This window comes from Leucoraja erinacea, chromosome 23 (assembly GCF_028641065.1).
Source record: "Leucoraja erinacea ecotype New England chromosome 23, Leri_hhj_1, whole genome shotgun sequence".
Taxonomy (NCBI): domain Eukaryota; kingdom Metazoa; phylum Chordata; class Chondrichthyes; order Rajiformes; family Rajidae; genus Leucoraja; species Leucoraja erinaceus.
The window spans coordinates 10,706,790-10,725,694 of NC_073399.1; the positions used below are offsets into that span (position 1 = coordinate 10,706,790).

Sequence of the window (18,905 nt, forward strand, 5' to 3'; positions counted from 1 at the left end):
CATTGACTAACAGTAAGAAATTAATATTGAATTGGTAAACTTGCTATTGCTTTGTACTGCTTACAGCTGCAAGAACATGTAGCAATCAATAAAGGGCTATAGGCCTATTGCGAGTTTATGTACAGGGACATATCTATCTATCCATGCACTTTATACTTGTATTTATACTTATGCATTTTAAACATGTATGTCATGTTTTATACTTTGGCAATATAACAATGGGTTTTTTTATCATGCCAATAAAGTTTTTTTAATTGAAATTGAAATTGAGTTAGAGCTCTAGGGGCTAGTGGAGTCGAGGGATATGGGGAGAAGGCAGATACGGGTTATTGATAGGGGATGATCAGCCATGATCACAATGAATGGCGGTGCTGGTTCGAAGAGCTGAATGGCCTCCTCCTGCACCTATTTTCTATGTTTCTATGTTCTGTGGATAGGTTAACCTTGTTTAGAGTGGAAATTACAAAACTGTCAGCAGGAACTAGATGATCAGCTGCCTAATGAAATGGAAAATGAACTATGATCTGTTAAAACATAAATGATAGGAGGAAATTGCTAACAATGACATGAGAACAAAAATGTGTATAACATAGCAACGATTAGTGGTGAGAAAAGATGAAATAAGCTAGCCAATAATATAAGAGGATAGCACGAGATTCTTCAGTTATATAAAGATCACGAAAGAGGCAAGGGTGGAGGTTGGATCATTGGAGAATGATACAGGAGAAGTGATAATGGGGAATATAGATATGGCTGAGGAGTTCAATAACTTTTTTTGCAGCGGAAGACACCAGCAACGTGGCCGAAATTCAAGAGAGTCAGGGGGTGGAAGTTAGTGGAGTGGCTATTACTAGGCTTTGTGGCAAAGTTTGCAGATGATACGAAAATAGGTGTAGGGGCAGCTAGTGTAGAGAAAGCAGGAGCTCTGCAGAACCGACTTGGGCAGTTTGGGAGAATGGGCAAAGTGGCAGATGGAATATAGTGTAGCAAAGTGTGATGTCGTGCATTTTGGTAGTAGGAATAAAGGTTTAGACTATTTTCTAAATGGGGCGAGAATCTAGAAATCGGAGGTACAAAGCGACTTGGGAATGCTGGTGCACGATTCCCAAAAAGTCGAATTGGTAGTAAAGAAAGCAAAATCAATGGCAGCATTTATTTCAAGATGGCTTGTATATAAAAACAGGGATGTAATGTTGAGGCTCTATACGGCACTGGTAAGGCCGCATTTGTAATAGTGTGAGCAATTTGGGACAATCTGAGGAAGAATGTGCTGGCTTTGCAGAGTTTACAAGAGGAGGTTTACAAGAATGATCCCAGAAATGAGTAGGTTAACCTATGATGAGCATTTGTCGGCATTGGACCTGTACTCGCTGGAGTTCAGAAGAATGAGGGGTGGACCTCATTCAAACACACAGAATAACCATATAACAATTACAGCACGGAAACAGGCCATCTCGACCCTTCTAGTCCGTGCCAAACACATAATCTCCCCATGTCCCATATACCTGCGCTCAGACCATAACCCTCCATTCGCTTCCCACCCATATAACTATCCAATTTATTTTTAAATGATAAAAACGGACCTGCCTCCACCACCTTCACTGGAAGCTCATTCCACACAGCTACCACTCTCTGAGTAAAGAAGTTCCCCCTCATGTTATCCCTAAACTTCAGTCCCTTAATTCTCATGTCATGTCCCCTTGTTTGAATCTTCCCTACTCTCAGTGGGAAAAGCTTTTCCACGTCAACTCTGTAAATAAGTTGACGTAATAGTGCAAGGCTTGGATAGAGTGGGATGTGGAGAGGATGTTTCCGCTGGTGGGAGAGACGAGGATGAGAGGTCATAGCCTCAGAATTAAAGGCCGCTCTTTTAGGAAGGAGATGAGGAGAAATGTCTTTAGTCTGAGGGTGGTGAATCTGTGGAATTTGCCACAGAAGGCTGTGGGGGCCAAGTCAATCGATATTTTTAAGGCAGAGATGGATAGATTCTTGATTGGTACATGTGTCAGAGGTTACGGGGTGAAGGCAGGAGAGTGGGGTTGGGAGGGAGAGGTAGACCAGCCATAATTAAATGCTGGAGTAGACTTGATGGGCTGAATGGCCTAATTCTACTCCTATTCCTTATGACCTAAAATTCACTGCTCATGAGAGTAACTTTATAATGCCATATTACATCAAAACACATATAACAAACCCAAACCCTTTTGTGTGATGATTACAAATATTTAATTTACTTTGGAAATTATTGGAAAATCCTATAAACACAAAAATGACACACAAAATTCTTACTGGACATAATGCACAATGGAAGATTTCCATTCTTCACATTGTGTGCAGACCAACTCAATGGGCATTTGCAGAGTGTTCACCATCTGCAGCCAGGCCGGATATGACAATTCAGTGTGTTCAAATTCCAGCATATCAACACAGGCAGCTGCTGCATAAATATCTATGACCTGTATTAAAATTGCAAACATTAATAGTTTAATACATTTTTTAAATAGCTAAAAAAATCCATTAGAAATAGTCTTGAACTATTGTTTTAAGCATATCACTTCTACCTTTATTCAATACTGAAAATAATTATATTGGATATTACACAATATTTTTCCAGTCTGATATTCTCATTTTACGAAAAGCACCACTAATATCCAGGCAGCAAGCTTAAAGAAAATCTTTCAGTTTACTTACACTGACAAACTATCAAATCGATGAGCACAGAGCATTACACGTCATCTACATGAATGATAGCAAGATCTTTAACAAGGTCCCACATGGGCTAGTTAAATCACATGGGATCATGGGATCCAGGGTGAGCAATCCAAGCAGTCTTGTGTCTCTGCCCCCCACCCCCCCAGGGTAGGGGATCTAAAGCAAAACACCACAGCTTTAAAGTGAGAAGGGCAATATTTAAAATGAATCTAAGGAGCAACATTATCATCCAAAGGCTGGTGGGTATGGAATTAATTTCCAGAGGAAGCTGTAGAGGTGGGTACAATTGCAACATTTAAAATACATTTAGATAGGTACATGGATAGGAACGGTATAGAGATATATGGGCCAAACATAGGCAAATGGGGCAGGTCAGGTAGACAGCATGGTTGGTTGAAGGGCCCAATTTCAAGTTGTGTTGAAGGGCCCAATTTCTGTTGTGTGATTCCATGACTCGAAGATGCTGGAACAACTGGTAGTTTTATTAAAATTGCTTAAAATGTGGGTGCAACTAATAAAAAAAATTCTAATATAAAATCAGGTTATTGTGTTCTGAAGGTTTAAGTTAGAAAGGTTTAAGTTACGGTTCTAACTTAAACCCTCAGGACCCAGTAACCTGATTTTATTTTTGAATACTTTATCCATTTCATCCACATTTTAAATAGTTTTATTAAAACTACCAGATGCTGAATGGGCTCAAACGTATATCCTGGCAGCAATGGAAGCTGAGGGATGATCTTATAGTGCAATACCATATCATGAGGGACATAGACAAGGTAAATAATCAGTCCCTTCATTATGGTACAGGAGTCTAAAACTAAAGATGCATGTTTATGGTAGAGGGAAAACATTTAAAAGTGATCTGAGATACAACATTTTCCACAAGTGGATTGAGCTGTCAGAAGAAGTGGTAGAGGCGGATGTAATTACAAAATTTAAAATAAACTTGGACAGATACATATATATATTGGCACAGGCAAATGGGACTTGGTTATGCATGTGCAAGTTGTGCCAAAAGACCTGTTTCCATGTCATATACATAGCTCTATACATACATGGCTATGATGTCAGGCTTACTCTTTCATAATTCCTTGTTAATACATTTGCTTCTATTTGAAATAGTATTTGTCAACCTCCAAACACGAGGATAGACACAAAATGTTGGAGTAACTCTGCGGGACGGGCAGCATCTATGGGGAGAAGGAATGAGTGACGTTTCGTGTCGAATATGGCAAATATGCCAAATGTCACAAAAACTAAGAAGCTGATTGTGGACTTTAGAAGAGCACAACATCCAAGGACGTAGACACCACTGGAGATAAATGGGACTACTGTGGATATGGTGAACTGCTTTAAATACCTGGGAGTCCACATCACAGAGGATCTGACATGGACAACACACGTTGCCGTGCTGGGAACAGCTCTGCCCAGGACAGGAAGGCTCTGCAGAGAGTAGTGCGTTCGGCCGAACGCACTATGGGAACTACACACACCCCCCTTGCAGGACCTATACTCCAGGAGGTGCAGATCCAGAATCAGCAACATTATGGGATACCCCTACCACCCCAGCAACGGACTATTCCAGCTGCTACGGTCAGGCAAACGCCTCTGCTGTCATGCTGTGAAAACAGAGAGGATGAGACGGAGTTTCTTCCCACAGGCCATCAGGACTGCAAACTCTTATCTCACCAGGGACTAATTTACTGTTGTGTTGTGCCTTTTGTAAAAAATTATTTTCTAACATATAAATACTGATTCTGTTCTATAGTTTTTACACAATCCGCAGTCATTGCCACTTTCATTTCACTGCACATCTTGTATGTGTATGTGACAAATAAAGTTGACTCGACTTGATCAAATTCCTTGTATGTTTTTACATACTTGGCTAATAAATTCATTACAGTACAACACAATTACAATACATGTTGATGTACATTAATACATTATTTTTATGTGGTCAATTGTTAAAATATCATCTAGAATGAATGGTGCATCTAGAATGAATGGTGTATGATATAAAATATCATTTTATTCTGCCTATGATAAATGTAACAGCTGGTTATAGAATAGAAATGAGGATTTTTTTAAATCTGTGATTTAGGACACCCAATATAATGTTACGGTTCTATTTAAATGCAATTTTTTCTCTTAATAGCTCTAAAAATATCCAAATTATTTAGAAAATGAATCAAAATATTCAGCAATATTCTCACCATCTCTTTGTCTTCAGCCTTCTGTATTTTATCTTTGCTCATCTGTAGCAATGTCAGAACAGAAGGATTCACTACAATAATTCTTGAAAAGTTCTGCAGACGGTTTTTGAAATGTTGATATGCAACGTGCACCCAAAGCAAAGACATTTCATCTCCAATGTTATGTTCTATTTTCAGCTGATTTATGCAGGAGATCAGTGCTCCTTGAAGGAACTAAACATGAAAAACAAAACCTCAAATTAGTAAATAACAAATTATGTTCAATAAAAGGGTACAAGCATTTCTCAGGCTCACATCATGAATTAGTTCACTGCTGATATATCCAGGACTGAAAATAAACCTTGATAACAATTTGATAACCAGGGGAAATTTGAGGGGGAACAACTTCCTGTGAACAAAGTAGAAACAAAGAACTGCAGATGATGGTTTACAAAAAAATGTACAACGTGCTGTAGTAACTCATGGGTCAAGCAGCATCTTTGGAGAACATGGATAGATGACGTTTTGTGTCAGGACCCCTCTACAGAACTCTGCTTCATACAATGAAAAGCACGCGGCACTTTACCACATTTTCGCAATTACCTCAAATTCATCTTCAGTTGAGATGTTCATTGTCATCAGCAGGAAATCAGCCAAGTACCTGAAGAAAAAGTTCTGTCTCCATTCTTCATTCACATTTGAAAAGTACTTTCCAAATCCAGTTTTGTTAAATATTTCATTCAGCTTTGGTTCAACTTGTCCTGTTTATGGGTTTTGGAAATAAAACAAGTAATATCTTAGAACATAGAAAATATGTGCAGGAGTTGGCCATTCGGCTCTTCAAGCCAGCACCGCCATTCAATATGATCGTGGATGATCATACAAAATCAGTACCCCGTTCTTGCTTTCTCCCCATATCCCTTGATTCCGTTAGCCCTAGGAGCTATAACTCACTCTCTCTTGAAAACATAGTGAATTTGCCTCCACTGCCTTCTGTGGCAGATAATTTCACAGATTCACAACTCTCTGGGTGAAAAGGTTTTTCCTCATCCTAGGCCTAAGCAGCTCACTCTTATTCTTAAACTGTGGGATCGGGAAAGCAGCTACAACTCTCGCTCGCCTCACAACTCGAGTGCGGACCAACCCAAAGCTGACAGTGAAGACAAAGATAGCAGTCTACAACGCCTGTGTCAACAGCACGCTGCTGTACGGCAGTGAGACATGGACTACATATGCCAGGCAGGAGAGAAGACTTAACACCTTCCACCTGAGAAGCATCCGCCGTATCCTGGGCATATCCTGGCCAGACAGAGTGTCCAACGCCTAGATCCTGTCTCGCACTGGCCTTCCCATTATGTGCACTCTACTCAGGCAGCACAGACTGCGGCGGCTGGGCCATGTCCACCACATGGGTGATAGCTGTATTCCAAAAGATGTCCTCTATGGAGAGCTGACATCTGGGAGGAGAACCATCGGCCGCACCCAGCTACGTTACAAGGATGTCTGCAAGAGAGATATGAAGGCACTCAACATCGATTTGGTGTCCTGGGAGAGCCTTGCAGCTGACCGCATGAGGTGGAGAGGTACCCTGAACCAACATCTCAAAATAGTGGAAGAGAAACTGTTGAACGCAACAGCAGACAAGTGGGCACGCAGAAAGGAGCGCAGCAACTTCACCAAACCCGAGACCACACACAAATGTGACCTTTGCGACAGAGACTGTCACTCCCGCATTGGTCTCTTCAGCCACAAGCGACGCTGCTCTAGCCGAGGTTTGGAGCAAGCAACCAACAACTAGGATGCATCACCTATGGTCAGTCATGACTGAGGGGGGCCTACTATTACTAAGACCCTCGGTTCTGCACTCACACAATATCGAGAACAATTTTCCTGCATCTAGCCTGTCCAATCCCTTAAGAATTTAATGTGTTTCTATAATATTTCCTCTCATCCTTCTAAATTCCCGTGAATATAAACCCAGTTGACCCATTCTTTCATCATATGTCAGACCCGCCATCCCGGGAATTAACCTGGTGAACCTATGCTGCACTCCGTCAATAGCAATATTGTCCTTCCTCAAATTAGGAGACTAAAATCATACGAAGGGGAAATCATGCTTGACTAATCTTCTGGAATTTGTTGAGGATGTAACTAGGAAAATGGACAAGGGCGAGCCAGTGGATGTAGTGTACCTTGACTTTCAGAAAGCATTTGATAAGGTCCCACATAGCAGATTAGTGGGCAAAATTAGGGCACATGGTATTGGGAGTAGAGTGCTGACATGGATAGAGAAGTGGTTGGCAGACAGGGAACAAAGAGTAGGGATTAACGGGTCCCTTTCAGAATGGCAGGCAGTGAAAAGTGGGGTACCACAAGGCTCGGTGCTGGGACCACAGCGATTTACAATATACATCAATGATTTGGATGAAGGGATTCAAAGTAACATTCGCAAATTTGCAGATGACACAAAGCTGGGTGGCAGTGTGAACTGTGAGGAGGATGCTATGAGAATGCAAGGTGACTTGAACAGGTTGGGGGAGTGGGCAGATGCATGGCAGATGAAGTTTAATGCGGATAAATGTGAGGTTATCCACTTCTGTAGCAAAACAGGAAGGCAGATTACTATCTAAATGGCATCAAGTTGGGAAAAGGGAGAGTACAACGGGATCTGAGGGTCCTTGTACATCAGTCCATGAAAGTAAGCATGCAGGTACAGCAGGCAGTGAAGAAAGCGAATGGCATGTTGGCCTTTATAACAAGAGGAATCGAATATAGGAGCAAAGAGGTCCTTCTGCAGTTGTACAGAGCCCTGGTGAGACCACACCTGGAGTATTGTGTGCAGTTTTGGTCCCCTAATTTGAGGAAGGACATTCTTGCTATTGAGGGAGTGCAGCGTAGGTTTACAAGGTTAATTCCCGGGATGGCGGGACTGTCATATGCTGAGAGAATGGAGCAGTTGGGCTTGTACTCTCTGGAGTTTAGAAGGATGAGAGGATATCTCATTGAAACATATAAGATTGTTAAGGGCTTGGACACGCTAGAGGCAGGAAACATGTTCCCGATGTTGGGGGGAGTCCAGAACCAGGCGCCACAATTTAAGAATAAGGAGTAAACCATTTAAAATGGAGACCAGGAAACACTTTTTCTCACAGAGAGTGGTGAGTCTGTGGAATTCTCTGCCTCAGAGGGTGGTGGAGGCAGGTTCTCTGGATGCTTTCAAGAGGGAGCTAGGTAGGGCTCTTAAAAACAGTGGAGTTGGGGATATGGGGAGAAGGCAGGAACGGGGTACTGATTGGGGATGATCAGCCATGATCACATTGAATGGCGGTGCTGGCTCGAAGGGCCAAAAGGCCTACTCCTGCACCTATTGTCTATTGTCTAAAACTGCACACAATACTCCAGATGTGGTCTCACCAGGGCCCTGTGCAACTGCAGCTGGACTTCCTTGCTCCTATACTCAAATCCTCTCGCTATGAAGGCCAACATGCCATTTGCTTTCTTCACTGACTGCTGTATCTGCATACTTAGTTTTGGTGACTGATGTACAAGGACACACAGGTCTCGTTGCACCACCCCTTTTCCTAATCTGACACCATTCAGGTAATAATCTGTCTTCTTGTTCTCACCACGAAAGTGGATAACCTCACATTTGTCCACATTGTACTGCATCTGCCATGCATCGGCCCACTACCCCAACCTATCCCAGTCACCCTGCAGCCCATAGCATCTTCCTCACAGCTCACACTGCCACCCTGCTTTTTGTCATCTGCAAACTTGGAGATATTACATTTAATTCCTTTGTCTAAATCAATAATATATATTGTAAATAGCTGGGGTCCTCCCAACACTGAGCCTTGTGGCGCCCAACTAGTCACTGCTTGCCATTCGGAAAAGGACTCATTAATTCCTACTCTGTCAATCAGTTCTCCAACTATGTTAATACCCTACCCACAATACTATGTGCTCTAATTTTGCACACTAATCTCGTGTTTGGGACCTTGTCAAAGGCTTTTCGAAATTCCAGGTAAAAACATCCACTGGCTCTCCCTTATCCATTCTACTTGTTACATCCTCAAAAAATTCCAAAAGATTAGTCAAGCATGATTTCCCCTTCATAAATCCATGCTGACTTTGACCAATTCCATCACTGCTTTCCAAATGTGCTGGTATTACATCTTTAATTTTGCATCTATGGAGCGAAGGAAATAGGCGACGTTTCGGGTCGAGACTCTTCTTCAGACCCGAAACGTCACCTATTTCCTTCGCTCCATAGATGCTGCCTCACCCGCTGAGTTTCTCCAGCATTTTTGTCTACCTTTGATTTTCCAGCATCTTCTTAAACATTTCCCCACTACAAATGTCAGGCTAATTGGTCTATAATTCTGTGTTTTCTCTCCCTCCTTTTTTCAAAAGGGTGGTTACATTAGCTACCCCGCAGTCCACAGGAATTGATCCAGTCTATAGAACATTGGAAAATTATCACCAATGCATCCATGATTCCAATGTCCCACGAATATGAATCCCTACACCTTACACCATCTCTCAAGCCACATATTGATCCAAAATATGTGATCCTGTCATTTCTACTCCTACTTGCATTATCTTGGCACACATTTCTTCAGCACAATTTTACAATATTTATTATTCACATTAGCCTCATTGTATTGTTGCCCAGGACAACATAGTTAAAATAATAGAGTAGATGATTGAAGATAATTGAATTGAATTGAATTGAATTTCCTTTATTGTCATTCAGACCTTTCAGTCTGAACGAAATAAACACAAAATACTGGAGTAACTCAGCGGATAAGGCCGCATCTCTGGAGTAAAGGAATAGGTGACTTTTCGGGTCGAGACCCTTCTTCAGACTTAGTCTTCAGGCTGACATCAGTTAAATGACATTTGCCATAGAATCCAACAACATGGACACAGGCCCTTCAGCCCAACTTGCCATCTACGTTAGTCCCACCTGCCCGCGCTTCGCCCATATCCCTCCAAACCTTTGCCAGCCATGCACCTGGTCAAATGTCTTTTAAATTTTGTTATTTAAAAGATGCCTCAATTACCTCATCTGGCAGATTGTTCCATCTACCCACAACCTTCTATGTGAAAAAGTTGCCCCTCAGGTTCCTATGAAATTTGTCCCTGCTCACCTGATTTCTTATGGTTCTTGATTCCCCTACTCTGGGTAAAAGACACTGTGCATTAAACCTATCTTTTTGTACACTTCTATAAGATCACAACTTCAGCCTCCTGAGCTCCAAGGAATAAAGTCCCAGCCTGCCCAACCTCTCCCTCTTGCTCAGGCCTTCAAGTTCTGGCAGCAGCCTCGTAACTCTTCTCGGACCAAATTAACGACATCCTTCCTATAGCAGGGTGACCACAACTGAATACAATACACCAAACATGGCCTCACCAATGTTTTGTACAATTGTAACATAACATTCCAATTTCTATACACAATAGCCTGACTGATGATGGCCAATGTACTGAAAGCCTGCTTGACTGCCTTATCTACCAGTTACACTACTTTCATAGAACTATGTACCTTCACTCTGAGATCCCTGTTTTATAACACTCCCTAAGGTCCTGCCGTTTACTGTGGCAAGTGAACTTGCCTAGCTGATATCTTATTTTTCTTTCCCAAAATATTTCATTCACACTTTTCTGAATTTAATTCCAGCTACCACATATCTGTCATCTACAATGTTCAATGTTATCTGCAGAATCCCAAAGCAGGCACTCATCTAGTGACAAAAGCAATGTTGGCCATAACCTTCTGATTCTGCTGGGCCAATATTGTTTTCCAATTTGTCTCTTTGATACTAAAGGTTTTTGTTATTTTGACCACTCTCGCATGTGTAAAGTTTGGAAAGGCAACCTAAAATTCATTAGGCTATGTCAAATACACTATCACTAGTGTTTGCCTAATCTTTCTCCTCACCAGTTTTTGCGAACTGCCCGTGTTCTCATTGATTTATCGTGAATTTCTGTGCGCTGTCTGCTCCATTATTCAGAGCTCAATGTGAACGATATGTTAATCACAACATAATTGCTAATACCTTCCATGTATTGGGCTTGAATCCATAGCTCATCCAGAAACTCCTTTATTCTCCAACTGAAAGGAAGCTCATTGCTAATATTTAGTACGTCCATCTTCATATAATTGTGGACAACAATTTCAGATTCCAAACTGTCAAAAGAATAAATACAATTTCTCTGGATTATATTAAAAAAATGTAATACAGCACCTCAAACATGTCTCTTGATTTATGTCAATTCTAATTTTCACTGGCGCTGGATGATATTCATGTCCTGTGAGGTGACTCTAGCTATTCCACTCCTCATTAACACGTGCCTGATTTTAGTCTACGACTGTTAGAAAATTATCAAGATCTGTACGGTACAATCAGAAAACTTAAACAATTGAATATACTAAAAACACTAATCTACCCAATTATGGGGGTAAAAAATCACGTTATCTTTGTCATAAATAGGCAACCTCTCATTTTACAAAATGACAGGTTGCCTACTTATGACAAAGATGAAGTGATTTTTTTCTCAGAAGCGTATGAGTACAATTATTTCCCCAGCAGAGAGCATCAGAAGCAGAATTTGAATATTTTGTAAACAAGGCAGGAAGATTCCAATATGTTATAGGTGGGGTGGTTGAGCTTGAGGAGTTGAGCAGTCTATTCTTGCTCCTAATTCATATATTCATAAAATAGAAACAGAAAAATACAAATCTTAATCAATTCTGATCTTTTTGAAATACTGACTTTCCTTTCAATATAAATACTAACCTGAAGATAGTTCTGTTGTAAGGAAGATCCAAGAGATTTGCATCATTAAAAATGTTCATCCATAGCTTTCGTACAAATAAAGGAGTATCATCACGTAACAAATTTAAGTTACAGTCTCGGTCTATAACAGAGATTATCTGTGCCAGAAGAGGTGTTACTACTGTTTGAATTCGCTTCCAAAGTGTGTGTCTGTGAAGCAAAAATTAACGTTTTTTTAAAGTATGAATCCCAAAGCTAAGATAACCTTGACGATTATTAAATATAAGACATATGCAATATATCAAGTGTTGTTGTTGGATGAATCCAATCTCTTCAGGAACACAATAGATTATTTGGTGGTAGCTGGTGAGGAGGGTACACGATGGAAGAAGGATGGGCAGCAATATTATTCTACCAATGCAAATTGGCACAATAAATTAAAATTGTGCGTGTAAATAGAAAATTAAATCAAGAAACAAGAAATTACATTTGGTAAGTTGATTCAATCTGCTTGGGTTTTGTGACATTTGTAACACAATTCCATCTAAGAGCATCCTCTAAACATTCCGGCATCTTTCAAACTGAACATACATCTACAATGAAAATTGCATAAGCACAGCAAAATAAATTACTGTGCTGGTAAGTAGAAATGAAGAGGAATGAAAATTAAGCAAGAATGAGGAATAATATTGTACATGGTACTAGACCATCACATTAAATGATGCAATTTCAGGAAACGTTTTTTTAAAGTACCTGCAATGTGGAGGTAAATTTATTGATCCATTTCTCCCAGGGAGGTGCTGTGTTTGAATGGAAACACTAGTACGTAAGAATGGGTCAATGGTGCCAATTAGCCAAGCTACTTTTAACCTCAGATTCACATTGAATATGAAGAATACATTAATTTAAATGAATTATTAAATGAACCTCCATTCCATTGCTGCAATTAAAGTTGGTAATGGTGTATTTAGATACTCTCTCCAACAAGCACACAATTTTTGTTTGCTTTGGAATGATATTCTACATATGTTTTTTCAATAATTCATTTCATATTTTAAAAATGTTGTATGGTTTCAGAGACCAGGGGGCGTCCTTGAGTTTACCTGAAAGTGCCACCTTCCTGAAGGGCTTCAACATTTGAGGCTTCCCGTAGCATCCACTCAGTTGCACTGAAAGATTCCTCATCACGTTTCACCAGAAGGGAGTGCAACCTTTGCTTCATCAATGCCAGGAATGAAGCTACACAAAAAAATAAAATTGAGATTCAAAACTGATTACTGATATAGGTATTCATTTGCATACACTGAACACCGCACATTGTCTGTTTTCTTCCTCCAGATGCTGCCTGGCCCACTGAGTTCCTCCAGCACTTGTTTTGCTCAAGATACCAGCAACTGCAATCCCTAATGTTTCTGTCATCATCTAATGTTTTGCTTTTTTTTTGCAAGATTGCTCATTTGGACAAATGGCCATTATGGGTTAGGTGATAGTTGTTTCAAAAATATCAGATACAGGTGCACAACCTTTTATCCGACGATCCAAATAACGAAAACCTCCGAATAGCGACATTTTTTTGGTCCTTGAAAACGTTCATCGAGGGCGGCCCGCAGAGGTGACAGCGGAACCTCCGGTCGGTCCTCGAAGATAGGGGAACTAAATCCCCATTCATAAAAGAGGTGAGGGTATATTGCGCGGGAGGGTTAATAATTGACAATATGCTGCTGCCTGCCCGCTGGGTTAAAAAGTTCCCATGGTAGACACGATACACAGTGTATCGTGAGTCTTGCATGGGAACTTTTAAACTTAGCGTGCAGGCAGCAGCAAATTGTCGCTCCCTTCAGTTTCACCCCACCTACACCCCTCTGCTTCCCGGCCATGTGTGTGACCCCTTCCCTCCCCTCTCCAGCTCCCCGCTCATTGCACCGGCGCGGGGGCTTTGCACTGCCTTCACGTCGGCGATTCTAGCAGCGCAGTGCAGTCACCGGAGACGTCAGGACCAACGGGACACCGACCCCCAGGCCCACTGCAAGCACGGAGAACCCAGAGACCCACAGCCAGCAGCAGCCCAGCCCCGTTCCAACTCCAGAGGAAAACTGCAAACTGGCCGGAGACGTCAGGACCACCAGAAGCCGCTCCCCGATGGGCCGCTACGGCGACAAGTGGTAGTTCGCCCACAGCCCGAGCTGCGCCCTCTCATCGGGACACCGACCCCCAGGCCCACTGCAAGCACGGAGATCCCAGATCAGCAACTCCAGCCCAGCCCCGTTCCAACTTCAGAGGAACACGCAGTGTATGGGCAGAAGCTGATAGTGTGGGATCTTGTTCTTGGGGTCGCGTTGGAGAGGGAGTGGGATATTGTGCTGTTTGATCGCCCCCTACTATCCCAGGGACAGGGAGACAGGACGTTCACCGAGGGCGGCCCGCAGAGGTGACAGCGGAACCTCTGGTCGGTCCTCGAAGATAGGGGAACTAAATCCCCATTCATAAAAGAGGTGAGGGTATATTGCGCGGGAGGGTTAATAATTGACAATATGCTGCTGCCTGCCCGCTGAGTTAAAAAGGTCCCACGGTAGACACGATACACAGTGTATCGTGAGTCTTGCGTGGGAACTTTTAAACTTAGCGGGCAGGCAGCAGCAGATTGTCGCTCCCTTCAATTTCACCCCACCTACACCCCTCTGCTTCCCGGCCATGTGTGTGACCCTTTCCCTCCCCTCTCCAGCTCCCCGCTCATTTCACCGGCGTGGGGGCTTTGTACTGTCTTCACGACGTCGATGGCTGCAGGTCTGTGCAGTCACCGGAGACGTCAGGACCAATTGGACGTCGACCACCAGGCCCACCGCAAGCACGGAGAACCGAGAGACCCACAGCCAGCAGCAGCCCAGCCCAGCCCAGCCCCGCTCCAACTTCTTCTGCCGGGATCAATATGAGCCGAGCACTGAGCCAGCCATTAAAATCTACGCAAAAAAATTTCCATTCCGAAGACCGACAAATTCTGAATTACGAAAGGTGTCTGGTCCCAAGGCTTTCGGATAAAAGGTTGTGCACCTGTATACTAAAATAAGAACATAATACTTCTGACAGCAAATTTTAGACTTCCACATTTAATTGCCTGTGTATGAACTTATCCTGTAATCAATGTTAGTGCCGATTATTTGCCGTTATTATAAATTTTGACAATGTTGTTAATATTTAAATTATCATTTTAGACATAAAACGGATTAATGTAAAGACATTAACAACAAACCTTTGAATTCAACATCTTCTCTTAACAGAGAAAGCAGGATTTCAACTCGTGTGGTGCTGCGACTTGAACTCCGATGAAGATCTCTCAGCATGCTAACAGCAGACTGCACACAATTCCTTATGAGGGAAGTTGTATCCAGTATCTTTGTTTTATCCTTATTAAAACAAAAAAAGCTATTTTTGTAACAATGTTTATAAATTAGCAAACCATATAGAAAAGGTATATATATAGAACTTATTACATGCAGTACGTTCAAATTGTTCATTACCAATCTTAAACAATCTAGTTTTCCATCTGTACTATTTTAGGTTTCTTCTTCTCTCCTGGGATTTTGAAAAGCCAAATCAAACCTGCTAAACTGTGTTTTACATCATTCTTCAGAAATATCAAAATCAAAAGCTTAATATCAGGATTTTCAGAGACATTGACAATGTACAATACTGCAGTGATTCCAAGAAAACGATCACCAAAAGAATTAAAATACTTACAAGAATCTCTTCCTCCTGATCAACAATCATGGCTGAAATACAAACAGATATTGGTTAAATACACACATTTCATTCTTAAAAAGATGATTTGAATGAATTGACATCAGTTCACTCATCAATTGAACAATTATCAACCAAACTTCAAAGCCTTTGGAGAAAAGGAATAGGTGACGTTTTGGGTCGAGACCACTTCTGATGAAGGGTCTTGACCTGAAATGTCACCTATTCCTTTTCTCCAGAGATAATGAATGATCCGCTGAGTTACTCCAACATTTTGTGTGTGCCTTTGGTGTAAACCAACATCTGCTGTTCCCTCTAACACATACTCAAAGCCTTTCCTCTGAAAACAAAATACAAATCAAGAGTGTAACAACATATTCTTCCTTAGTTGAATGCAGCTTGAGCAACATCAGCCAGCAATTCATTTGATGGTGGTCTGATTCAAGATCATCAAGCTGTTACTTAATTTGATTAACTGCTGATTCACTACTTTAAGCATCCACTTCTTCGACAACTAGCCATACACTGCAGCAACATGCCAGGACGTCTTCAACACATCCCCAAACGTACATCCTGAATCACCAAGAAATGTTTGCACCCACTTCCCCGATGCTCATATCCAAGTTATCATCATTCTGTCCAAATCAGAAGTTGTTGCTTTTAATTGATGCCAGGTCAATGTCATACCTTCAGAAGGGTAGCTGTTCAAGAACACAGCTCACCATGGTCTTCCCAAAAATCTTTAAACAATGGACAATAAATATTGGCCTAACTATAACACACAAATTCTAAAATTCATTGACATATGTTAATAACTCGCTTAACTTTCTTTATCATCATCTCATAATTCCTGTACCATGACACCCAGAACTGCATGCAAACATTTTATCCATACATGAATATCCTTTACAAGTACATGATTAATTTCCTTGATTAATGTGTGCCTTTTGAAATTAAAGTTTATAAAGTTCCAATAATTTTCTTGTCACCAAAAAAATAGTTGTTATGTAATTCAGGGAACACCCTTAATGAGATGGAAACCAAAATAAAATGAATGACATAGAATTGATAATACCAATCTACTGTATGTCACCAACCTGTGTCATCAACCATCACCAATCTATGTGATTTATTTTCCCTAGGTCTCCATCTAGCATAAATATGCTTTTGATTTTCTGCAACACTTGCATTTTTTTTTAAATTTAAAGCATGTCTGTTTTCTAAATTTTTGAATTTCTGACCAAAAACATTAACAGTTTGGACGCAACAGATGCTGTCAGATCATCATCATAAAAATGCTCCCCTATCAATACTTTCTCCAATGCCCAGATTTATTTCCAAAAGCCAAATCCAGAACTGCACCATCTACAAACAGCAACTCCTGCCCTCTCCACACTTGTTGACGTTACACCAACTATATCCCAATTCATATTAGCATAATTGAAATTTTATGGAGATCATATAGAAGCGAACGAAATTCTAAAAAAAGAAAAATATTAAGCACATACATTCAGGCTCCCCTGGGTCTCTGCCGAAAAGCTGGCTAATAGTAATCCCTTTGAAAGCCGTCAGATCTGTAAACATGTCTTTCGATTTCCGAAGGTCATCAATATGAACTGACTGCCATGGGTCTAAAAGTAGACAGAATATATTAAGGTGGAGCTTTATTCACTATAAATTACTTTGGTTTGAAACATAAAATATATAAACACTTTGAAGAATTATAAAATTGTAAATCTGAAATTGAAACAGAAAATGCTGGAAGTGTTTAGCCAGGTAATAATAATAATAATAATAATAATAAACTTTATTATGGATTCGAGGTCCAGACAAGGGGCAACATTACATTAAAAAATGCATTGCATATTAAAAAATATCATAAAGTACATATAAAATCTAAGTATATCACATAAAAGCATTATAAATTATATTTAAAAAAACCACAATACATCAGTTAAAAATCCAGATTAAAAGAATGATCAATGTCCTACAACGAGACAACGATACCAGTGTCTCCACAGCTGGGATTCGTAGCGTGTAGTGCTAATCTTATGTTTGACAAGGCCACAAGAATTACATTTTTAGAGTCATTTATCCTGCAAATGAATTTATACATGTGATTTCTTAGGATAGCTTCTGAAGTACTGACTCCTGCAGCCATAAACATATTACTGGCACTAAACCATCTAGGTTTCCTTAGCAGTTTTCTCATGGCATCGTTATGTGCCACCTTTAGTCTCTGCAAACGTGTCTTTCCATAGTTCGACCACAGGTGCGCAGTGTAGAGTGGTGTGCAGTATGCTCTAAATAGCGACATCTTCACCACATCTGCACACGCACCAAATTTACGCAAGAGAATATTCGCCTGTACATACAGCATGCGTTGTTGCCTATAAATATCCTCATCATCTGTCATTTGTTCTGTAATAAAATGCCCTAGATATGTTACCTTATTACAAAGACTAAGATTATTGTCAGACAATTTGAAATCAGGACATTTTAGACATTTATCCTCTTTGGTTCTACAGATTATAACAGCACTCTTACTAACATTATATTTAATATCATGTTCCACACCATACACAGAACATATAGTAAGGAGCTGCTGGAGACCAGCACTAGATGGACTAAAGATCACAAGATCATCTGCATACATAATATGGTTCACTAAAATATTACCAATCATGCACCCAGTATTACAGGCTTTCAATTGTTTGGACAGATCATCAATATATAGATTAAAAATGACTGGGGACAAAATTCCCCCTTGTCTAACACCATTGCTAACCCCAAATGGGGCTGAGACCCTATTGCCCCATTTTATTTGCATAGTCTGGTGGGCATACCAGTAGGCCAGAATTCTCACAATGTATTTAGGCACCCCTCTTTGACTCACTTTACAAAACAGCTTTCTGTGATTAACATGGTCAAAGATTTTGGAAGCATCAATAAAGCACATAAGGATTGAAGAGTTTTTGCCTCTATATTTGTTTACAATCTCCTTTAGGGCATATATGCATAAGTCAGTGCCATGTTTAGCTTTAAAGCCAAACTGGTTATCTGTGGAGTTAACAAACTAATTTATTCTATCCAGCAGAACTCTTTCTAAAACTTTTGACAATATGCTGGCTAAAGCTATGGGCCTGTAATTATTTAGGCTGCCTACTTTACCAACTTTGTCCTTAATGACCGGCACTAACAGAACAGACAACATTGAGTCTGGTAACAAGCCATGAATCATAAAGCCAGTAAAACTAAAGGTTGTTCAATCTAAATCATGTCCACTTTTCTTCCACATATGCTGCTGAATGGTTCAAGGATTCTATTGATTATTCATCACATATGTTTAACACAGAAGGCATGCAAACCCCAAATAATTTACTATTATTTATATAGTTCAAGTGGCTGCTCTGATATTTCAACAAATTAGATGTCTTTACTAACATTATCCATATTCAGTGGTTGTGAATAAATGGAAATTAAC

General features: G+C 40.6%; 2 protein-coding genes across 2 annotated transcripts in view; both read right to left on the reverse strand.

The window, feature by feature from the left end:
• LOC129708218 (endonuclease V-like) overlaps window positions 1–18,905 on the reverse strand; it is a 180,107-nt gene that overhangs the window by 153,458 nt on the left and 7,744 nt on the right. The window lies entirely within an intron of this gene.
• Window positions 1–18,905, reverse strand: part of LOC129708501 (E3 ubiquitin-protein ligase RNF213-like) — a 69,421-nt gene that overhangs the window by 49,433 nt on the left and 1,083 nt on the right. The window contains exons 2-8 of the mRNA XM_055654327.1: window positions 16,930–17,052; window positions 12,790–12,925; window positions 11,708–11,896; window positions 10,967–11,097; window positions 5,508–5,665; window positions 4,926–5,138; window positions 2,290–2,456 (exon numbers count right to left, since the gene is read on the reverse strand). Of these exons, the coding sequence (XP_055510302.1) occupies window positions 2,290–2,456; window positions 4,926–5,138; window positions 5,508–5,665; window positions 10,967–11,097; window positions 11,708–11,896; window positions 12,790–12,925; window positions 16,930–17,052 (1,117 nt within the window). The remainder of the gene's footprint in view (window positions 1–2,289; window positions 2,457–4,925; window positions 5,139–5,507; window positions 5,666–10,966; window positions 11,098–11,707; window positions 11,897–12,789; window positions 12,926–16,929; window positions 17,053–18,905) is intronic.